At 33.8% G+C, this 25,022-nt stretch overlaps 2 protein-coding genes across 2 annotated transcripts; both read right to left on the reverse strand.

Moving 5' to 3' along the window:
- Positions 1 to 902: 902 nt before the first annotated feature.
- Positions 903 to 9,409, reverse strand: LOC148622472 (translocon-associated protein subunit beta-like). Its single transcript, XM_088572433.1, has 6 exons — positions 9,326 to 9,409; positions 6,567 to 6,730; positions 3,628 to 3,726; positions 3,003 to 3,114; positions 2,352 to 2,429; positions 903 to 1,073 (listed from the first exon to the last, which is right to left on the reverse strand). The coding sequence occupies exons 2-6, from the start codon at positions 6,728 to 6,730 to the stop codon at positions 963 to 965; spliced, it is 564 nt and encodes a 187-aa protein (XP_088428559.1). The 5' UTR covers positions 9,326 to 9,409; the 3' UTR covers positions 903 to 962.
- An 8,309-nt stretch (positions 9,410 to 17,718) lies between these two features.
- Positions 17,719 to 21,122, reverse strand: LOC148622473 (uncharacterized). The gene is made up of 2 exons (XM_088572434.1): positions 20,987 to 21,122; positions 17,719 to 20,462 (listed from the first exon to the last, which is right to left on the reverse strand). Exons 1-2 carry the CDS (start codon positions 20,987 to 20,989, stop codon positions 18,519 to 18,521), a joined length of 1,947 nt encoding a protein of 648 aa, XP_088428560.1. The 5' UTR covers positions 20,990 to 21,122; the 3' UTR covers positions 17,719 to 18,518.
- Positions 21,123 to 25,022: the final 3,900 nt, after the last annotated feature.

Genomic DNA, 25,022 nt, shown 5'->3' on the forward strand with positions numbered 1-25,022 from the left:
GAGCAAAGGGACTCATTATGAACACAACAACAGGTTTGGACACAATATAGCACAAAATTTGAAATTCAATTAAAAATTTTCGAAATCTGACCAAACACAAAACTTGAGGCTCTATAGAGCATGAAATGCTCACCTGGTTTAATAAGAAGAAATCTATTTTTTTGTAAAAGCAGCCTGTTTTTTTCTTGGATAAAAATTCCACATGCTCATACCCAAGGAACAATCAAAGCAATTTTTATTGAATTCAGTCCTGTAGTTCCTTAGGAGAAAATTTTGAAAGAAGTCATAAAGAGCAAAAACTCCAGCATGGCTTACCTGATTCATGCAAAAATTTGACCATAAATAGTTATCTTATGCTGAACACTTCTAACCATCAGATTTTTGATAAACCTTATGGTTTTAGATATATGCAATTTTTTTTTGTCTGACATCTATATTCAATATTTAGTATCTTAGTGATATTAAGAGCAACAAAAGTCTTCCCCTGAATAACCTGAAAAAGTGCCAATTGTTTTCTAGTTTTTTTTTTATATTAAACTTCCTCATGGCTTTATTTTCATAATCATCAGCGTTCTAGGATTTCTATTTCCCATTACCTGGGGCAAGTGAAATTTGGGTCAGGGAAAGTAAGGTACTTAGTTACACTTTCCTGTGGAAAGTTGAAAACTTCATATGCTGTAAGGATTTGTTTTGTTAGGAAAGCAGTCATTGACTGTGGGAAAGTTGATTTTATATGGATTTTTCCCAAGGGAACCTCAATTTCAGAAAAATCCTAGAACACTGATTATGATACAAATAACACTATAAATTATTCTTTTAGATCAAATAAATTAAATCTGGCTTATTCCAGTATACATCATACCTTATTCTTAGATGTGCTCAAGTAACACGAAGAAATAAGATTTTTTTTTATAAAAATATTTATTAAAGAAAAATTAAAATTGCATAGAGAAAATACAGTGTTAATTCTTCTTAGGTTTAGGTTGGTCATATCGGCTTTTACTTCTGTAGAAAAGTAGAAATGGAATGACAAGTGATGGAAGGGTCATTACAGCAAATACTAGCCAGTCCACCTGAAAAGAAAAAAATATAGCATTTCTCATACCAGTAATATCAATAAGTTATACATGTTGTATATGTAGTACTTTCATTCTACAAAGTCAATGCTGGGATGAGATAAGAGGAACAACAAAGAAGTAGAAATGGGCAAAATTGAAAGTAAATTATCAGAAAAGTAATTACAGAAATCTGCGAATCTGTGGAAAATTCAGATCCCTGTCAATGTTAGAAAAATTCCAATTTAATCAAAGTTTGGAAGGTAATGCAATTTTTTGTACAAGTTGACAACATCAAAAGAGAATTCTTAATGATCAGTGTGATCTGCACCATGATTATTTTTGCTGCTTACATACACCTGACCTAGCATTTGATAACAAGGGACTCCCAGGAGCCTGAATCGCTCAGCTGATTAAAGTTTGTCTTTCAAGGGCAATAAATTTAACAAAGGAGTTGTCCAACAGTTTTGACTCAAAAAGACTTTGATAGGATCATTTCAGCAATAGAAAGTTTCTATCTATTATAGTTTTCAAGATATTGGCTGAAAACTGAAAAAATTCATATTTCAAGGAGATATATGTGAAAAACTACTGTCTGACCCCTTAGTTCTATTTTTAGTAACGGCAGCCATGTTTTTCGACAGATCAAAAATCCCCATTTAAGTTCTATGCACGATAACCCAAGGAACATTCATACCAAGTTTAGTTCCAATTGGTCAAGTAGTTGTTAACAAAGAAGGACGCCAAGTGATGGCAATAGCTCACATGGCCTATGGCCAGGTGAGCTTAAAAAGGATTACTTAAAAACACTTGCCTTAATATTATTCAATACTTAATTACAATAAATATGCTTGAATAATCTTTTCAGAATCAGTTATTTTTTTACATATTTCAATTAACTACCATTTTCTGAAAGGTTCTACCCATTTAGACACACTTCACGCCACAATTACTATGCAGTGGCATGCGCTATGTAGAGGAACTAACTACCATGAACTTGGGATAGTTAAAGAAAATGATAATGAACAGTTGTTTACCCCCACTTGTATAGGAAATCAATATTGCACAGCAACTTAAATATACATATTAGCTTAAAGCATATGTCACATATACAAAGTTACATACCAAATTTGAAATCAATCTATCCATTAGAAGCCGAGATAATTTCAAAAAATTTTGAACGGATGGACGGAAAAGGTGATTCCAATATACCATCCACTTGTTGAGAGGGCATATAATAAGTATTTAAGAGCAAAAGTTTTGTGTACAAACAGAAAATAACTAGTTATTACTTACAACATGAGGAGAAAATTTTCTATCAAAATCTTTACTGTTGACAATTCCTCCTTCTCCAGGTGCGGTGGTATATCCAACCTATAATAATAATGATAATTTTCAGCATACTGGGTAACAACACTGTTACATATACCAGTAGTTAGAAAATCAATTAACTTTCCTCAAAAGGTTGGGAAACAGTATCTACTTCTAAAATGAAAATGTTTAAATAATCAAACTGCCTTGTTATTGTCCTGGAAGAGCATGAAAACTTCATCCAAGTGATGAAGTGGATAAGTTCCCTGTAAATTATTGATTTAAAGTGAAGTGCTTCTGTTTCCCAAACACACAACACGCACTGTTTATAACTGCTACCACCATCATTTATAAAGACAAACCAGTAAGAAATTTAAATTGGACCAGACCAGTTACAATGATAGAAAATACTCTGTAATAATTTAATATCTTGAGATTTAATTTTGAATCAACTAAAACCAGGTTTCTGTTACTCGTTTTCTCTAATGGCAATATGTACCGGTAATGCTTAACTGATTCTTTTTTAATCTGTCTGTAATAACAATGGCACTAGCAAACATATTAGGTAAATCTGAATTTTATAAATACTTTTAAATCTAATAATTTCTTTAAAGAAAAACAAATGTTTAAACTTACAATACTGTCAGTACTGTCCTCTGCCTCTTTATAACTAACTAGACCTGAGGTAAAGTTGAAGTAACCGTACTGCAAAGGCTTCATAACAACAACATGGGTTACATTTGATGCACTAAAGGTTAAGGAAAGTATGGTAACTTATCTAAAATAAAGCTAAGCTTGAGTGTATATACATGTATATAGACTACCCAACAACCCCAACCGACATTTGAGTTGGTTCTTTATTTTTTGTATTGGATTGCGAACTACTAGGATTAAAAAGCTGATGAAATAAAATCCTTGAAAACATTGTCATAATCACATATTCTGATGAGTTACATGTACTTGCATCACTTGGATAAAAACCATATCAAAGGCTATATATTTCTTCATTTCTTTAAATTCCAAGTTTTTAGCTCTTAAATATAAAAAAAAAATTGAATTAACTGAACAGATTTTACAATCTGACTGCTGAAAAATATAAATTTGTTTATCACTATTACTAGTATAGAGAATTCCATCTATACCAGAAAGAAAACATGTGAAGAGGATTGGAGTTACTACAAATTCTACTTGTACCATCAGAGGTATAAAAGTACATGTACGAGATGCAAATTAACAAATAAAAATCGTTCATAAAGGATACGGAGCAATTCTGTCCCATTTTACTTCTAGATTTCCTCTCACAACTTGGAAATCAGCTTCAGGAAAACCATCATCTCTGAGGGAAACATCCAATGCAGCACTGAAAAAAATTGATCAAATAATTGAACAAAAACATTTCATAATTTTACTGAATATACAAAACAATATTACTGTCAATCATTATAATTTAAGTAATCAAGTTTAACAAAGACTGATGATCATGATGTCACTGTCACATAGCAACATTATGTCTCAGGATATAACGTTAATGTTTTATAAACCTAGTCCTATTGGGCAAGTTGGTGAAAATTCTACTTGCCCAAATTAAAATCAAGGTTGTCCTCTAGTAAATGCATGTTAAAAAATAAAAAGAATTTGGTTGCCCGCTGGGCAAGTACAATAATATTTTTACTTGTCCGTTGGACAGTGTCCTGGGCAATAGGACAACTTTTAATATCATGGTGTCTAGATTTTTTATCCAATCATAAAAATGCTACATGTACACATGTAGGTACTCTAGAAATTAATCATTGTAAAACTGTAAAAAAATATAAATGTTGTACTCTGAAACTGATTTAAGATGATGATATGTGGAATTTAATACACATTTCCTGATCACAGCTGGCACAGCATTAAATTTACATTCTAGTCTATATGTCTTTATAATACAAGAATCTTTCTCAAATGGAATAAACTTAATTGTGTTTATACTTCTTGTCATGAATTATAAAAACGATTCTCAAATTATTTTTATATTTTACAATTTTACAAACTTATATGTCTTTATAGATCAGTTGCATGTACAAATGCTGTGTTCATTGTAGAAAATTGCTCTCAAGAAGCTCCATGGCCTCACTGAGAGTAAACAAGTGGCTCCTAGGAGCCTGAATCACTCACCTTGTTAAATTTTGCCTTTCAAGGGCAATAAATTAAACAAGAATTTGTGCAACAATTTTGACTCAAGAAAAATTTGACAGAACTTATCATAAGGATCATTTCAGTAAATGAAAGTCTAAATCTATCATAGTTTTCAAGACATTGGCTGAAAACTGTAAAAAAAAAAAAAACCTGTCATTTTCCCCTGTCAAGGGCAATAACTCTTATAAGAAGGCGTCTGACAAATTTTATGCCTTAAGACTTTTGTAGTCCTAAAAATAAGGAACATTTCAGCTATTGAAAGAATTTGGCTAAACCTAACGGTTTTGGAGATACATGCAAAAACTACTGTCTGACCCCTATGTTCTATTTTTAGTAACAGTGGCCATGTTTTTGATGAATCAAAAAAAACCACTTCAATTCTATGCAGGATACCCCAAGAAACACTTATACCAAGTTTTGTTTCAATTCGTAAAATAGTGTCAGAGGAGAAGATTTTTGAAAGAAATAACATTAAAAATAGCAAAAAACTTTGAAAAAGGGCAATAACTCCAACATGGCTTAATAGATTAAAATGAAAATTTGACCACAGATAGATCTCATCATGTTGAAAACTTTTAACCCTTTCAAAATAGGCTAAACCTAACTGTTTTGGAGATATATTCAAAAACCATTGTCTGACCCCTATGTTCAATTTTTAGTAACGGCAGCCATGTTTTTTGACGGATCAAAAATCCCTACATTGTTTCTATGCAGGATACCCCAAGGAACATTCATACTAAATTTGGTTCCAATTGGTGAAGTAGTGTCAGAGAAGATTTTTGAAAGAAATAACATAAAAAATAGCAAAAAACATTGAAAAAGGGCAATAACTCCAACATGGCTTAATAGATTAAAATGAAAATTTGATTGTAGATAGATCTTATCATGCTGAACACTTTTAACCGTGTTAGAATTTGGCTCAACCATACTGTTTTGGAGATATATGCGAAAAACTACAGTCTGACATCTATGTTCTATTTTTAGTAACGGTGGTCATGTTTTTCAACGGATCAAAAATCCCCACAGTTCTATGCAGGATACCCCAAGGAACATTCATACCAAATTTGGTTCCAATTGGTCAAGTAGTTTCAAAGGAGAAGATTTTTGAAAAATTGTCAACGACTACGACTGATGACGACAGACACCAAGTGTTGGCAATAGCTCACATGGCCTTCGTGAGCTATTGGTCAGGTGATCTAAAAAGGGGTTCCTTTTCAAATGAAAAGGGGGCCAATATGGTAGTATGATAGACGGTCATTTTTAGATAACAGGAGAGATTTAACCAACAAATAAGTTAGCCTCAGGTTCGAATACACTTTATAGTTTCATTTTTAGGTCAGAGGTATACACCTCAATTGAATAAAAAAAAATATTAGTAGATGTTGTTTATTTATGGCATTCTGCTGAATCAAATTGTCATTCATTTTGATGTTGCAGCTCCACTTAGAATCTTTCTGTTCTTATCACGATCTTATTCCACCCAGGCCCACAGACATAATTTTCCATTTTACTCGTAATTCACCAGGTTTGCCTGCCATTCTGTTTGTTTTAATCAGTCGACTCATCTGTCATTTATTGGGTGCCATCAGCAGGGTCAGAGGAAACAATGGTGTCCCCTGTGGCATTGCCTGCATTTTCTCTTAGCTGTGTTGTTTTCATTTCTTCTGTAGCAGTCAAGACTATTGGTGCTTTAAATAACAGAACGTGTCCTGACATGGAATCTAAAATAAATTCAGAGATCGACCTACGGAATACTATGCACATGCAGGGCATGCTACACTTTTTGTGCACCATGCATAAAATATCCACGCCAATAGCGCAAGGGTATAGTCTGGAATGTACACTGCAAATATACATTGTATATCAAATGTATAAGGTAAAAGTTTGGCTTAATATCTTTTGGTCTTAGTCCACGCAAGTTGGTTTAGTACAGCATTTTTTTTTAAGTCTGACAAGATATTTAGATACACCTTATTCAAAGGTCAGATTTTAGAGGTGAATGTGCATGTAAGTTTTCCCTACCTTCCACCAATATTATAGATTTTGTATTCTACAGTTAAATCTCTTCCTTCTACTAAATATTGGTTGAGTATATTTTTAGAGGCTAACAGCCTTGCAGGGTTTTCTTCATCACCAATGGTGTAACAAGAGAAGGATAGTAGAATAGCTGCCACCCACAATTTCATCTGAAAAAAAAAGGTAGATATAATATTGTGACATAATCTGATACTGTTTGTCAATGATAATCACATTACATGTACATTTTTGTGTACTTACCATTAGGAGTAAAAAGACCAAGTATGCTTGATATACTTAAGGCCTAAAAAAATATGGGTCTCTGGAAAAATCCCCTTAAATTGCTCAAAATTAGGGTCATTGGGTGATTTTTTTTGGAGAAAAGTCAGGAATGTACATTGTATACCAGTCACTGAGTGCCTTGATTTCTTGCATATATATTATACATAATAGTCTTTATAATGTCTAAATATATCACAGGCATAAGTAAATTTTTATCCATATTTTGATGGTGGTAATTGACCTCTACATTGCCAAAAACATCATTTTTCACCTATCAAGGGCAACAACTTAAACAAGGAGTCATCAAACTTTGATCCCTGCAGACTTTCGTACGCCTTATAATAAAAATCTTTTTGGCAATTGAAAGAATTTGGCTAAACCTACATGTAACAGTTTTGGAGATATATAAGAAAAACTTCTGACTTAACTCCTTTGTTCTATTTTCAGTAACAGTAGCCATGCCTTTCAACGGATAAAAAAATCCCTATATCAGATCTACACGGAATACCCTAAGGAATAATCATGCCAAGTTTGGTTCTCATTGGTCTGGAAGTTGCAAAGTAGATTTTTAAAAAAAATAACATTAAAAATATAACGTAGAAAAAGGAAAGTAAATCCAACCAGGCTTAACAGAATAAAACTCAATTTGACTAGAGATAGATCTCATCATTTGGAACACATTTACCCATGTCAGAATTTAAGTTAACATAATGGTTTTGAAGGTACAGTATATGCAAAAAACTTCTGTCTGTCCTCTATGTTCTATTTTTAGTTACGGCTGCTATGTTTATCAATGGATCAAAATATCTCCACAACAGTTCTATGCAGAATATCCTAAGAAACATTCATACCAAATTTGGTTCTAATTGGTCAAGTAATGTCAGAGGCCAAGATTTTTGAAAAAACTAACATTCAAAAGAGCAATAAAAAAAATATGGAAAAAGGGCAATAACTCCCAACATGGCTTGACAAATTAAAATGAAAATTTGACCACAGACAGATCTGATCATGCTATACACTTTAACCCTGCAAAACCTAATGGTTTTGGAGATTTATACTTCTGTCTGATCCATATGTTCTAATTTTAGTATCATTGGCCATGTTTTTCGACCGATCAAAAATCCTCACATCAGCCCTATGCAGGATACCCAAAGGAAAATTCAACCTAAATTTGGTTCTAATTGGTCAAGTAGTGTCAGAGGAGAAGTTTTAAAAAATTGTTAACAACTAATGGCAATGACAAGTGATGGCAATAGCTCACATGGTCTTAAAAAAAAGAACGAACTGATGACGGAAAAAACATACTTATAAAATTTAATTTGGTTGCTGCGGAAAAAAAAAAGTTAAGAGTCTGGTTAAAAACACTAAGCTGGTTACTGAAAACACATTATTTTTTTAGGCTAAAGGATGAAAAGAAACAAAATCTGTAAAAATTAAACCCTAAATAAAACTAAAAACCAGTCAGCCTGATATTTCCTGCAAGACTTTCCTTTCAAATAAGTTTCAATGAATAACAAAATACACATGTATCTGCCCAAATGAACAAACATGTTAAGCAAGTCCAAGACATAATAATACTATCATTTAGAAAGGATTTTTCTTTTTCAAAATAAGTCTTCACTATTTTCCTGCTTCATTTCTTCAAAGTACATGTACCTGTAGAACTGCAGGGTAGTCAATGAACATACTAATGTACATTGTACACTTCTGTGAGGAAGTCTTACCTCCTCAAGTCGAGGCCTTTATATACAGTCCCTGTCCAAGTACAATGTATATGACGTGCAAGCTTTTCAAGTACCCTTCAGTTAACATGATGGGCGTCTATATTCATAATAGACAACTTTCACATTCACTTCTGTTCTTCAATTTTACCAAGGTCAACAGGTGTAAGATCAAGTGACATTGCAATGGGAGTCAACAGAATGCAAACTTTACAGGGCTCAAGTTACTTGAGAAAAACGGGGAGAAGTGACTTCTCTGTCAGAGAGACACTAGCTAGGGAGAAATGGGGAGTATATTTCACTCCAGTTGTAATTTTACAGTGTTTTTTCTTCAATGTATGTAATTCATTAAAATGTGCACTTTTTAGACATAATTTATATTGATTTTCATGTCAAAATGCCACAATATGAGATGCTTTCAGTTTCAGTCAGTTAACGAAAATATTGTCAGCTATACACCAGTTCAAGGGATTTGTGCAATAATTTATCTTCTAAATTGTTAACATGTAATAGACATCAATATTTTTTTCAGTAGCCATAACAATAATTCATTAAGATCGAAAGTGTAGCAAATTTTAGATTACAATACACAACAGTCCACAGTTTAACAGCCACGTCGACATTATATGCATAACAGGTGCATAAAACAGGAGAAGCGAACCTTTTAAGTACCTGTACAGTTTGTGTTAGCCACTTACTTTAATATTTTCGCTTTACCAAGTGTTATTACGAACTGTGAACAATAAATAAATAGCAACAAACCTTGAATTATTTATGTCAAGAAACCGGCATGAAAGAAAAGGTAACCGGAAGTCTGTAATCGTACAGGTTTGGGAGGAATAAAAGAATGATTTCTAAAGTGAACAACGTGGCAAACGCCAAAAGCCAAAATTGTTACAAGATTTGCCCCGAGGAAATGACATGTTGTTTACTTACGAATACTAATACGAATGCAAAAACTTTATTTAGATTTGGTTCCAATTATAACAGACAACATAAGCTCTGGTGAGCATTTATCTTTCATAAAAGGACCCGTTAAGAAAATAGGAAATGCTATTTAAGTACTTCTCCGTCTAAGAATCATGCAAAATGTACATAAGGTGTGGCACATGAAGGAAAAAAATGCAGAGATTTTATTGCATTAATCAATTAATTATATCTGATAAGCACCATAAATTACAATCAAAGTGTTTGTAAAATTCACCTTTTATGATATTGATATGTTAATTTAGTTCAAATGCACTATGGAAAATGGCGGGAATATTTTCCCGTACTTTTTCCTTATATAAGAAGTAAAATATATCACATACTTCAGGATAATTTTAAATAGCTGTTCAGTTGTTTTCTAGATGTATTGAATATATGCAAAAAAGATTAAATTGAGAAATATGATGTGCCTCCCATTGCCTGATTCTTACACAGAATGGTACTTAAATCGTTGTAATAAAATTAAGAGAAATGTCATTATAGATTTTGGCAAAAAAATATTGAAGCGTGAACAATGTGACTATATATTACGTCAAAATCCTGAAATATACTGAGAGGGTGAAGAGCTGGGAATCATTTTGAAAAAAAATCATTCCAAAATTGAGCTTTTTTGACTTAGTCATGGACAGAAAAAAATTATGATTCAATATCCACCCTTATTACTAAACAATGTAGATTTTCAAATATTTTTAAACCCTTGCTGCTAATGAAAAAAGTATTGCCGTGTTTGCGTGATTTTTTTTTCTTAACTCAAAATAAAATCCAAGGCCCCTCTCGAGAAGAAAATGGTCTGTGCCTAACTAGAACGTGAAAATAGAAGACAAAAAAACACAATCGATCTACATAAAGACTGTGATGAACAGAACATATAAGGTTGCACTATACAAATGAGATTAAGGTGAACTGTTACGTACACAAAACTAACCCGGTCTAATTTTGTAAAACTTGAAAATAAAAGGTGAAACTTGGTGGAAATAATGATTGTGGGTAGTAGAGCATTCGTACATAAAAAGATGCTGTACTTGTGAAGGTAAAGAGGTGTATAACCCATGCTTTAAGCCATCCGGAAAGATTTAGGTCCTCACCGGATTGGATTCCCTTCCCTGCACCAACTGGCTATTTTTCAAAAATGCAAAATTTCGCACGAACTCTAAGAATTAAAATCATGAACAAATGAGGACAAAAGGTTACACTTTTCAAATTTTTAAATAATACCATGCTATTACTTTTTCTTGTAGTTTTTAAGTGCCTGATATTTTAGAAAACCCGTTTTTGACAAAATATTTTGGGAAGGCACCCAAAATTTGTTATGAAAACAGATGTATATTTTTTTATTATATTACCATGGCTACAGATTTTCATTATCTTTTTTATGGATCTCCATAACGTAAGGTTTTGAAAAATATATATTTTTTACAGGAAAAAAAATGTTGGATTTGCTTGTTCAGGTGTCTCAATATAGCTTTATTTCCATAAATTGTCGTAAAGGTATCTGCAGCACTAGAGCTATCTATGCAATCGAACACCTCAGACTTTCTAGTTACATAAAAGAAAAACATCGAAGGCACCAGGCGGATGGATCTGTCCGGAATTTGACGATCGCAATCTAATATTATAGTTAAACTTAGCTCCTCCTTTCGCGCCAAAATTCTTGGAAGAGTTGTTGTTCTTTATTTCTAGTGCTATCCAACCAATATTTTTAGCGCCACCTGGTTGATAGAACTACTTTGATTCGCATAAGACTACAATTCCGGCAAATTTTTCAGGAAGAAATTCTCCTTTCTGCATCCGAGGTTATTTCTTAGTGTAGCAGAAATAGCCGAGTTGTTCCGATTGCTATGTAGTGAAACCTAAAACTGAAGATAAGGAAAACATTACGTAACACGAACTAGACATTGTCGGCCCTCACAGAATAATTACCCCTGCAGCCTGTTGAACCTTGTACATTTGGGGACCATATTAGACATACGATTCATATTGGACACGATTTAAAAAAACGGCTTTAGAAGTTCAATAGCCATCATTTCTACAATTTTTTGTCCAAACAAATTCCCGACATTATGCATATATTCATGTTGTCATAGTTTCATAACAATGTCTCAAGCTGCTTAGAAAATAGTTCGGTCAGACAGACAGACAGACAGACAGGGTGAAACCTATATATCTGTTTGCGGGGTCCAAAAACTAAAGCACTAGCCAGGAGTGACAGCAGGTGCTTCGGGGATGTAAGATGTCCCGCTCTGCCATGCAGCGGCACAGGTCATATTGCAAGTGATGGTAAGGCCACAATAAATAGCTCCTCGACACAAGTCATCAAAAACAATTCACATTTGGACGAGATATCATCATGTATACGTTAGTATCATGATCTGGGACTACACATTACTGACAATATTGGTAATATAAAGTCCCTGCGTTATGTAAAAAAAAATCAGTAGTTCGAAAATTGTGGGAAGTCATATGAAATAGACAAATAAAATTAAGACAATCACTAAATAAAACATCACCGGAACATTTTATCTTGAACTTGGTATAACATAGCAATAAATTGACATCGTGTCAAGAAATAACTTAAGATTTCAAAGGAAATGAAATGTCTTTGTGGAATTTCAACGTTATCCATGTCCTTTTTAAAGAGCTAATATCACCTATTACGTAACATTTTTTACATGAACTAGCCTGCATATCATCTTGGTGAAGCACAAAACTTAGAAGTTAGTCGAATTGTGTATGATAGATCTATGTGGATAATGAGTAGATCAGTAGTATATCAGTACGTAACTAGTGATTTGGACGAAAGATGGTACCATTGCATTTCGAGATGAATTTAGTTCGGCTTCTGAATTATTTTTAAAAGCAGCACTTCCATCTGCATTACAACGCAGTGTTCTACTTAATTGCTACTAAAAAAAACCTGGTGCTCTTTGGACACATCACTTTTATTATCATACGACACTTTTTTCTTGTCCAATGAATATGAACAAACTACATTGATGTAAAATATGTCCCATTTGTCTAATATTTGTTGTTAAAAATCGATGAAAAGAATATATAGCATATTGTGAAGGACGCCACAAAATCTAGCCTTTTTTGCTGGTGATTCGGAAGGCCTAATGTTTCGGATACAATGAATACAAAAGTGTCAACATTTTCACAATCTTATATCACTTTCTTTTTATTCCATGCATGTATGTTATGCAATCGTAAAAAGAATGAGAGGGAAAATACAATAACAAGAAAAAATATTTTCTGTTTACAAAATAACTACTTTAGGTTCATATCAAGAACATTTTTTATTTTTCTACAAGCTTATTTATTCCAGGATGCAAATAAAATCTGTTAAAAAATCAATGGATTGGAGACAATATTTGCATAAATTGTAAACAAAATCGTACAGTCATCCTCAAATGCACTTACAATAGATATGGGTTATGTAAACTGCTGAAAAAATACAAATAAGTCCCACTCCGCTTTTTTTAATTGTACAAAAGAGTAATCAGGGAACCAAGATTCTAACGGAAATCTAAAGAATGTAATCCAGGGACAAAGACCAGACATTGAATACAGACAAACACAGCAAAGAACATAAAGTAACAAAAATAATACATACAAGCAACAAAAGTAAATGAGCAACTCGGACTCCATTTAAAACTGGGAGCATGGACCAGGTGCACCGGAAGGGTAAGTGTCCTCTGCTTTTCTAGAAACACCCGCCGAGTTACTCATAAAAAGTCAACCAGAGGTAGACGTAAGAGGAATGGAAAACTATGACACACTGAACAAATCAGTTTTCATGGTGCAGACGGATACACCGTAACGATCCACGAGTTCATGATGACGACCATAAAACTTCGGTAGTGATGACTTCAATCTTGTAGCAACATAACCTTGTTCCAGAAGCCTAATTGTAAGAAGTCTGGCGCGATACAAAAAGTCTGCGTAGTTACGGCAAACTCTGGCATAACGTATGAGTTGTGCTTTGAAACTCCATAAGCAGGTGCTGAAGGGATGTTGCCACAGATAAAAAGAAAGTTGACAATTCAAGTCATCACGTTTGTCGTAAGGTTTGGTCAATAGTTTTCCTTTACCATCGATCTCTCAGTGTATAAGGCTGACGTCACAGTGTCTGTAGTGTTCTTTATCTCAAGTTCTTTGGAGTAGATGCAGTATAACAAATCCTCGAAACTAGGATTGTTTAACGATAATACGTCATCTAAATAGCGGAAACTGAGATTAAAAGATCAAGCTAAACGATGTACTTTCTTTCGGATCAGATCAGCTATAAAGTCAGCCTCATAAAAGCGAAGGAGTATGTCAGCAAGTAGAGGAGCACAATTTGTTCCCATTGGAATGCCGACCATTTGTTGAAAAACGCGTCCACCACACTAGACAAATATATTGTCGATTAAAAATTCCAGCGTTTTGAAAACATCTTCTTTTGTATGTTTGGAAGATGATTTGGAATTATTTTATTTTTTACAAAATATGAGGAATCTCTACCAAGAACTATATATTTGTATCTAGGTGTACCATCTTTTTTCAGAGAAACAACGATGTGTAATGCTTTTGAGTCGGGATTTAACTGAGTATGGGGAATACAAGTATACAGTGTTTAAAAATCTTAGGTTTTAAACGCGTCCACCACACTGGACAAATATATTGTCGATCAAAAATTCCAGCGTTTTGAAAACATCTTTTTTATGTTTGGAAGATGATTTGGAATTATTTTTTTTTACAAAATATGAGGAATCTCTACCAAGAACTATATATTTGTATCTAGGTGTACCATCTTTTTTAGAGAAACAACGATGTGTAATGCTTTTGAGTCGGGATTTAACTGAGTATGGGGAATACAAGTATACAGTGTTTAAAATCTTAGGTTTTAATGCTATTATATTCTGATAATAATCTTGAGTTGGGGATCTCCAAAAGATCTTTCGAATTTTTCAAAATCCACACTGAATTAATACCATTACGGGAGTAACACATGTTGTGGTAAGAGTGGAGACTATCTTTGACAGTTGTGAGTATAGAAGATAAAAGTTTTGAATGAGATTTGGTGGTACATTTTGCAGATCTTTCTATGTAACGTTGTTTGCATGGATTCTTGTGGAGTTAAGGAATTCAGTACATAGACGGTAAATCACAATCACCGTCTTGGGTAGAGAGACCAAAAGAGAATAGAACAGATTTATGTTTGATTATCCACTATCTCTTCTTTGGAGAGTGTAGTGACAGTATAGGTCTTATCACTGCTATTATTTTCTACGTCACGTCTACCACTGATAATAAACACTGATAATAATGACCTAAGCAGTTCTGTAATGATTAAGGACTCAGACAAAGGACAGATGGTAACCAAGAAACATACAATGTAATTGCCAAATTTGCAAAATATTATGAGCATGATCCAGTTCAATCAAAGGCAGTGGACAAATTTAAGGAGAGAAAAGATTATGGTGTTTATCAGAGTATCTTGCAGAGGTCAACACAAGCAGAAAAAACTTACCCCTAAATTATCTGGGCTAAGGCGACAAGGATATAGAAATACACGCCAAGTAATTGATAAATCTAGACTAGTTGACTCATCCACAATCACGCTAATTGGCAGTGGTCTTCAAAGTAGGCAACAAGATGGAGAACAAGTTACAACTTTTGTTTCGCCTGCCTCCTTAGGATCCACCACATACATTTTATCTATCACCGCAATGACCGCCTTTGAAATGCAGGGGACCTCCTCCACCAGCTCAGCAGATGTATTCTTCCCAGATATCGCCACAAACAGATGTGGCAGCCAATAGATTGGAATGTGACAACAGAAGTCGAATAATTCTGTCTAGCTGATATCAAAATTTCTGGTGTAAATGTGTATGGTTTACAATTAAAGTCAGGTTGTCCCTATTTTATTGAACGTATAAAACAACATATTTTTACAATCTTAGTAAATATGACCTTCCTAAATGTTATTCATGTCATTCTAAAACCAGATTATACAGTAAGCAAAAATCCAGTGGAATAGTTGTAATTTTCGAGAAATCTGATTTAATTTAGTTGTTTGGGATAAAAGCAAATCCCTGAGATTAGAGAAAAATATAAGTAAGATGTGTTTATATACCACGCGAAAATTCTCAGTATATGCCTTTTTCAGAAATTGAAAATTAAATACTGTGCTTAGTAGATACAAATGGCAGCTTTTTCTTTGGGCGGTTTGTAAATTATGATCTAATAGTATAAAGTTGGTTGTGGAGACGGGAAGATGGATATAACTTATATAACACGCAGGATTCAACAGTTATTTAGCTACAAAAGGCTACACTTATATGACTTTGGAAGAACTCTAATTTTAAAGCCTTTTAGACATACATGTAAAAAAAATGGTTCAATTCTATGATAAGCAGAAGCAAATGCTTTGTAGTGAAATTGGTAGAACAGAAAAAAAACATGGGAGATTGTTTTAACATGTATATTTTTAAATGTGTATCATCAAATATACATGTCTGAAAAGTGAAAAAAAAGTTGAGGGTAATTTTTCTACTTGTTTTGCCTAGGTGTCTTGATCGCTTGGTTTATAAACCATCTTTTGAAAAAAAGCTTTGTATCTAACAGAATAAAAAATCAACAAGAAATCTGTGAGCGATGGCTCACTACTGATACTCCCGCTTTCAACCACGATATAAGGAAAATAAACAAAGTCCTCGGTAAACAGGAAGTTGTTGACAATTTATTTGTTCAAAAAAGGATCTTACCATATAGTCAAAAGAAAAAAATACCAACCTTCTCGGTAAACAGGAAGTTGTTGGCGAATTTTCCCCAAAATGGAGCCCAGTACAAAGCATAAATGCGGGAAAAATATGTTGCAATTTCAAGCTACTGGGATGAGTAATTCGACGAAAATTTCAACTTGCAAAATATAATGTTAAAATAAAGAAAGTCCTCTGTAGACAGAAATTTTCGAAAATAGACCTTACTATATGGCATAACTACAGGAAGAATACATTAAAATTTCAAACCGCTGTGATGAGTAGATGTTTAGAGAAGTGCTACGAAAATTTCAACTTTCAAAATATAATTTAAAAGTAAAAAATAAACAAGGTCCTCGATCAACAGGAAGTTGTAGATTTATTCGAAAATGAACACAATCAAATGGCATACCTACAGGAAGAACATTTTAAAATTTCAAGCCGCTCTGATTAGTAGTTGCTTAGAAAACTGTGATGTAAAAAGTGTTACGGATAAATGGAAACACGGACAAGGGTAAAACTGTATATCCCACTCTCCTTCGAAACAGATCTAGAGTTTTAAATATTACTTTCCCCTATTTAAAATATTTTACTATCCATTTTTTATGATTTAAAATGTGAACAGAGCAAGCTATAAAGGCCATCATTGACTCAGTACTTCAGTACTTTGATTTATGCTAGCTCACAAAAGCAATAGACTGCAGCTAGGCATATCACTCTACTCGGACACATTATTTTGACTCCTACTCGAACATATTATTTTGACTCAGAGCCAACCAATTATCACTACCCAATATAAATACTTGGACCTAAAAGTATGATTCAGTATACATGTTTTGACTCTTAGACAAGGTGCTCTCCGTCTACAATTATATTTCCTCTTGATACATATCAATCAAATTAGAATTAAATCTTTAGATACGCAACACTCCATTGGCACATTTCAGATCGCGTATTTTAATCAGATTACACGAATATAGCTTCACGTACGTGCTAACGTGGGAATGAGCACAGGGTCTGGTAACTAATTTACAAGTTCAGAAATAGCATTTTGATTCTGTGACGAAACAGAGAGAGTGAAAATAAATATATAGTTTTTTTCACAAATCTTTTAAAGATACAAGGAAAAAAACGACCCAGTATAAAATCATCCTATCAGCTCTTCTCCACATTGGCACCTGTAGTGATTTCAAATGTCCTTGGGAACAGTTATGTTTCTTTTCTATTTATAACATAATCATTTATGACTTTTCATGTGTATATATATGAATAGTGCTTTGAACTGTTTTTACGTTTGATACGAAATAGATGATCTTTAAGCTTGTAGCACGAGATTTCCACCACTATTCAATAACTCTCAAAACTCTTCAAGCGCTGTAAATAGTTATGATAAAAAAATGCAAACGAGAGGCAAATCACAAAATGTAATAACTAAGAACCTACATTTTATTTCTAATTAAAAATAACCTCACAAAAAGTGTATCAGAGAGACAATATTAGGAGTAATAATAACCTTATTCTCTCTCTCTCTCTCTCCCAAACTTACACATACACACACAAACTGCCTTGTACACTTTTGAAAGACATTGGTATTGGTGGGAAGAATTCATTTGAACGAAAAAAAGTGATAAAAAAGACACATGGAACACCAAATTTTGGTACTTCATGAAAGACGGGTGGGAAGAATTACATATTTTTACAGTTACCATTTGTCCCATATACCAATATACATTTGAAGAGATGAAGGTGATAAAAAAAAACGCCTGAACACCAAAATTTGGTACTTCTATTATGCCATAGAAGGGGTAGCAAATCATGCAGTCCTAAAATACAGATTATTTGTAGCAACACAAATATTTTAAAAAATGAAAAAGCATAGTACATGTTTTTTTCTCGAGGGTGGGGGGGGCTGGGATGCTATTGTTTTTTTTTCCCTTTTGCTTGAATATTTAAATAAAAAATCAATAAATAAATATAAAAATATGTATTTATAAAACTAAATGAATGTAAAAAAAATTCAAAAAAACAATCACAGTACCCCCAATCCGTATAAAATTGGTCGGTGCCTAATTAGTAGAATTTGTCAAAATGAAATCTAAAAAATGTACATAATAAAATCAATGTATATACGGCAACATACTACAGAGCTAACCTTAATAAATATACGAATTTATACTCTATTCTTAGCCATTGTCGATGGATTTCATAATATTTCTCCTGATAATCAGTTATTGGGTACATTTACAGTATGCTTCGAAGGATGTCTGGCGACAAACACGTCTGGTCGCCTTTTGTTGCCATTGTCGATACTTCTTTCTAGCATTTAACCATGGATCGCTATCATATTCTTCTGACAAAGATTCAAAGTCCTTCGCAGGAACCAACGTTTTAAGCATCCGCATAAAGTCCTCCCATAGTTTTTCCGTATCGAAATAGTTCTTCAGAAGAGGGGATTTAGCCTCAATAAGGCGTTGAGCTCTACTAATCAAGGGTTCGTTCATTTCTTCTTTCATTTTCATTACATCAGATAACTTTTCGAGAAGGTTTTCAATTTTCTCTTTGTTGGTACTACGGAGCGCCAAGAAAAGTTCATTTTGTAAACAATTTTGTTCTTCTGATATCGAACCTTCATAAAACATTGTGTCTAACCTAGCCAATAGCTTAACCCCCTTACCACGAAACGAATGTGCTGCTTCATCTCGGTTTTTCATTATTTTTGGAATGTTTTCCTCCATGTAAGGACCATGCATGCCAGTTTCTCCATCCATAAATCTCAGTACCTGAGCTCCACCGATGCCAATACCATCAACACCAGCAAAGACAGCGTGTTTGATTTCATTGAACTTGAAACCAGCGGAAAAGTACGTTATGAGTCCCCGTAAATGTGCCTCATGGACTATTGTAAGAGCTTCTTCAAATGTGAGCTGATACATGATACATTTTGAGGGATATGTGTCACTTGCTCCATCCCAAGTAATCTTGTCAAATCCACCTCTGACAGTTATTTCTATTGCTCTTGTTGCTATTTCCATTCGCTGGAACAACGTCTTTGGTGTTTCCTGTTCATAATCATCAACGATGACCTGATTAAGGTTCCATGCCGCTGAAAGCACTTGTTTCTTCTTCTTTTGAAGTTGTCCTCTTAGTGCTAACATGTATTGAACGGCCTGGGAAGTTGACAAACCCTCCATAGAAATTTTACACTCGGCAGCTCCTTGGTAGAAAGCTGCAGTGGCAGACGCGGCTGTGATGTTTACAAGTTTAAGGAAATCTTCTTTGAAATCACCAGAGTCTTTTACACACCTACCAACAAAGTATGTTGTAGGAGCACATGGACCAACATGGAGACGAACTCTAGCGAAGTCAAAAATGGATGGGATACGATAGGATTCAATTTTTTCTCTTGGTAGATGGCGAGGACGTTCTAAATGCTCCACATGAACAATTGCACCTTTCATCCAGTCGTTGAATCGTGTGGTTCCAAAAACATGACCATCGCCAGGATCTGTTAGAGACATGTAGGTTTGAGTGTACTGCCGAAACCCAGGAGAACCGAGACACCGTGCTGTTGAGTGGTTGCCTTGGCTTCCATGGGAAATGTTATAGTAAGCGAGTTGAAATGCCAAGTATTCTATAGGAGAAGGTTGTCTGGATTCATTTCTTAATATCTGTGATAGACCACAAATAGATGGTAAGAAGTCGAGAGGAAGTTTTTCTGTGTTCCAATGCAGGTGAATTCTGTTTGTTTCTGTATCTACTGATGCTTCGAAAAGTATGTTTTCACCGGAGTAACTTGGAATGACCCCAACAAAATCCTCATTTTCTACCTGCCATTCTTTTACAACGACTTCTGCCAAATCGCCAATCAATTCCAGTTGTTCGATCATTTCTTTGACTCTGTCCGTTTCGAGGATCTTGGTGCAGATATTCCCGAATTTCTCTCTCTTATCGTCTTTGTCGGTGAAAATTCTTTTAAGTCTTTGCGTAACTAAGTTCTTAGCAGACTTCATATCCACTGCTACTCTAGTTGGGAGTTCGTTGCCAGATTTGAAGGTTTCTCCCAAACTTTCCACTTTGACCTTGACATTATACAGGTTTTGGAGGACATCTTGGAGAAATGACAATGACGCATGCCTCAGTTTGCCAACTCCGACAGTACAGGTTGCCTTATTCTGAAATAAAGAAGACGAATATAAAATTTATGCAGTTTTTGTAGTTAAGGCAATAAATAATGATTTCTGAAAATCTTTTTTGAAACATTTTCTATATTGCTTTCTCGAAGTAAGTAAGTTACAAAATAGCGACTTAACAGATACAAGTGCAGACATTTGACGTTTTTTTATCGTGAATATTATTTTTTCACTAGTTCACAGGAATTAGGAGTATAGTTTGAAAATCATATTTTTAAAAAATCCTCTAGATCCCGAGTGTTGGGTTTCAACTGCGATTAAGAGAAAAGGTGGTAACAGGAAATGTGTAAAAGTGAGAACAACCCTACAAAACTTTATAAGTTGTTAGTACCAGCGTTGAAGAATGCTTCATAATGCAATTTCAGTAAATTATTAATATTTTGGTAGTCTATATCTCAATCAATCTGCCAATACCTGTCATACGTGTATAGATGTGATACACTAGTGCAATAAATATACTATCAAAAGAGCAAAAGTAAATCTGAAAATAACTTTTATACACTTACCATATTGTTGTTATTCTTATTCTGAAATAGCGATAATTTCTTCGATATTTTTTGTTGTTTTGTCGACTTCTCTACGGCCTCCAATTAATGCATACCATCTGATAGCTTTTATACCATCTAGGATCCTGTTTTACACGGAATAGCTATTTTTATCAACAATGTGGAATTTTTCAGTCCACCGATCTTACACTCCCCTTTTGTATAGTTAACAAGTAATTGTTGCGTTGTCAACCAGGAAGAGCCAAAATAAGTGTCGGTACAAAAAGGCTGATACACTCTCCGGATCAGGTAGAGCACGTGTGCTATTGGATGACATCCTGGTTATAAATTTTTACGCGTTAACTAATGGGTTTGAATGTCGCCTTCGTTGCAGGCACTGGAGGACGAGGTTACTTTTTCTCGTAACAGTTCCAAATAAAAATGAAACATTTTAAAGAGTGGATGGCAAATGAATGATTTCCAAATTGTACTTTAATTTGCTTAATAAAATGTTCATATATTAGGGGTGAAATAATAGCAAATATCGATTTGAAAAGAAACTTTAAATATAATTTTAAAAAACTAACAAAACACGGAGAACCAACTTCTGTCATGTAAAGCATTATTTTTAGTTTTAATACATCAGATGGTTTTTGTTATTTTAAATTTAACAGTCCTACTGTGAGGCTTAAAACAGGCCAGTCATGCGCTGTGCATTGGCTGTCACATTTATGGGCTGCAGAAATGAAAATTACAAATCAAACTTCAAATGCAAACAAATATTCGGTCCTTGAGCGCTTGTGGCTTGAGCAAGAAAAGAGTGTGATATATTATCATCGGCTACAATATATACTTTCGTGACAAAATGAATATTACCTTTCAATAGAATAATTTCTCTTTGAAAGCTTGTTACCTTCATAAAAGCTAGCAGTCACAAAAAAATTAATTTGACTCCACATGACAATGATCACTCTCCCAATATAGACTCCCTGACTTAATTAATGACTACTTATGATAATGTAGCGCCTTTTTTCTCCAACAGACAAATCTAGTGACAATTTTATTTCTTTAAGACAAGCGGTAAATTTAAATATTATTCCATGTTTGAAGGAAAAGGTTAGAGTGTGGATGTTTTGGAAAAAACAAATGGACTAGAGTATATAAATGTGTTCCTTCTGCGTGACTGTTTCAGGCTGGAATTTCAATGAAAAAAAAATAATTGAAATTCGCACAGAACTCAAGGCATATTTACATCAAGTGTCGTATTCTGTGCGTGTTTCTGAGTCCTTGTTGATTAATGCTGTATAACTGTAAACTCTATAAACGGTATTGGAAAAAATGAATCAGTCATACAGAGAATTCAGACATTTGCTTTGAGAGCTAATTCGCATGTAAAATATTTTATTATAATTACTGGTGAACAGCAAATATATGTTATTGGTTTAAAATATTAAGTTTATTTTGTCGTATGTAACACAAAGTGCATAGGGTGCAATGTGTACCGGTGGAACAGTAACGTATTTCACTTCTCGTTTTTTTTTTTTGTTTTTGTTTTTTTTTTGTTTTGTTTTGTTTTGTTTTTTAAATATCGGATAGTCAAGAAATACAAGACCACCAAGTGTTTCTTTTCGTTCTCTATGTCACGTATTCATTTAGTTTTGCTCATTCGTAACTATACTCGACTATTTCCGTACCACTTTCCGAGTGATAGTTATCTATTGGTGCATAGTATGGTCTACGTGCAGGGACTGGATAAATCATTATCTTTTCCCCCTCATATAATCAATACCAATGTATTTTACTACCCCCTCTTTTTATATAATAAACTGTACCTTATCATTTACCAACTTAGTGTTTTCCTTTGAAATGATGTTTATTACAACTATTGACTAAAACACATAAAATACGGTGGAAAATCTCTACAGAAATATCTGCGTAGTTTATTTAATTTGATAATACAGGAATGTTACGTTCCTTTAGATTGTAAAACAAGTTTTTATGGTTCCATTATTTAAATGCGGAAATAAGGTCAAGTTAAATCCGAACTCATACCGTGGTATATCGCTCACTAGCTATATTGTAAAAATATGCGAGAAAGCCATGATAGACCGTTTAGATAAATGCGTTAAGTTTAATGTCAATTGTCTATCTGCGTATCTGAGGTGCTCCTTCTGGATTCTGTCAACATCGGGCGACTTATGTAATTTGATAGGTTTTATTGTGGAGTCAATTTCTTCAAATGTAAACTCTGTTTTTAGGATGTGATTTCCTGCATCGGCAGTTACTTTCCCGAAAGATCCAAAGAAACTGCCCTCATCGGAGTAAGACACTTCACCATATATAAATTTGCGAAGCTATCTGCAATGTCTATTGAGTTTCTGAACGTTTGATAGGCCGTCCGTATTTTCTTAAATCAAGTATCTTTTTTTTTGTATATTCCACAGGTCCAAAAGAAACGGATAACACATTTTGCGGTTTTATATATCTCACGATAACTGTTATTTTGATACTGTTGGTATGCTTCATTTTTGGATATTTCGAAATGTACGTTTAGCTCGTTTGTAATTACTATATGATTCAAAATGTGTTCCAAGTGTTCTTCCTTCAGCAATCCGAATATTGCGCATTTCACGTGCTGTTTTGTGGGTTTGTCTAACTTCAGTGTAATAGAGATACAACGAAATGCCGTTCATTCGTAAAAAAGAAAAAAACGAGCCCGAAGGGCGAGTGATTTTTTTTACGAATCAACAGCATTTCATTGTTTCTGTTACTTAAACTAATGCTTTGACGTCTCCGAATTAATCTGTTTTGACTTCCAATTAGGTCATTTGTGTAAACCAAGTGAGCTAAATTCGCGTCGGTATTTTCGGTATTTTCAACATTACTGTATTCATTCATTTAAAGACATTTCGAGTGAAACCATGATCTTCAGCAGCTTTGATCCATAGCAAGAGGTCGTTATGTGAACAGTTGATGATACGGAGTTCCTATGACATGGCCTGACCCAAGAGCCAGATCATCAATTCGACTTTTTCCCAGGTTCCGATCTGCATTTTTATCATAATATTGTTTTCCAATGAAAAAACTAAAAGGTTTGTCTTCATTTCTTTCTTATTTTGAAAAAAAAATCATTTATATATATGTGGTTCTTAAAGGTAGCTATCATATTATACAAAATTAAGTGCATGTACTCTTGTGCATGAAATCGCAAGTCATCACTACGAAACAAGCGAAGTGTAACGCTAGTTCGTGATAAACCAACTGGCGAAAGGACTAGCAGAAACCCAACTTAGATTCGTGGATATATATTCAGAAGTCAACGGTAATAAAATGAGTGAACTTTTTCGTTAGTTCTTTTTGGATTAATGGTAATTAGTGACGTACTGGTAAATCGAACAACGGCTTACACTTTCTGAAAGCTACTCACTGAGTTGTTTTTGGAAAGTTTTGTCTATTGTTTGTCCACCGTTGATTTGTAAAAAAAAAAAGAATCCACTGTAAAAACAATGGGTTGACGTCAAAACTATGGTTTAACTTCTTATATGGTCTTGCAATTGAAAGTGGTAGATATAATAATGTCAATAGAAGTCAACGTATTTGTCAATGTTGTTTTAATGATATAATTGAAGACGAATTCCATTTTATACTTGTATGTCCTTTTTATCAAGATTTAAGAAAGGTGCTTAATAAACCTTATTTTTATCAGCTTATTATTTAAAGATGAAAGAGTACAATTTGTTTCATTGCATAAGCATCTTGGCTTTACTTTTGGCAGCAATGGTAAATTTCACACTCATGTTCTTAATATTGCTCAGTCTGTTAGTAGAAAATTATGCGTCCTTAAGAAGCTTAAATATGTGTTGAGTAAAAATAATTTGGCTCGTATATATTTAACGTTTATTCGACCTGTAATATAGTATGCGTGTGAGGTTTGAGATTGCTGTACAGAGCTAGAATCTGATATTTTAGAAAAAAAATACAACTAGAAGCTGGCAGGATAGTAACAGGTTTGCCCCTGTTTGCCAGCAGGGAATCTCTTTTCTTTGAAACCGGTTTG

Source organism: Perna viridis, chromosome 3 (assembly GCF_037379345.1).
Source record: "Perna viridis isolate PV_CMFRI_1.1 ecotype Kerala chromosome 3, ASM3737934v1, whole genome shotgun sequence".
NCBI classification, from domain to species: domain Eukaryota; kingdom Metazoa; phylum Mollusca; class Bivalvia; order Mytilida; family Mytilidae; genus Perna; species Perna viridis.

Coding starts and splice junctions, on each gene's coding strand:
- LOC148622472 (XM_088572433.1), bottom strand. CDS start 6,730: ATGAAATTGTGGGTGGCAGCTATTCTACTATCCTTCTCTTGTTACACC. Junction 3,727..6,566: donor ATCTATAATATTGGTGGAAG/GTAGGGAAAACT, acceptor AATTTTTTTCAG/TGCTGCATTGGATGTTTCCC. Junction 2,430..3,002: donor AGGACAGTACTGACAGTATT/GTAAGTTTAAAC, acceptor TTATTATTATAG/GTTGGATATACCACCGCACC.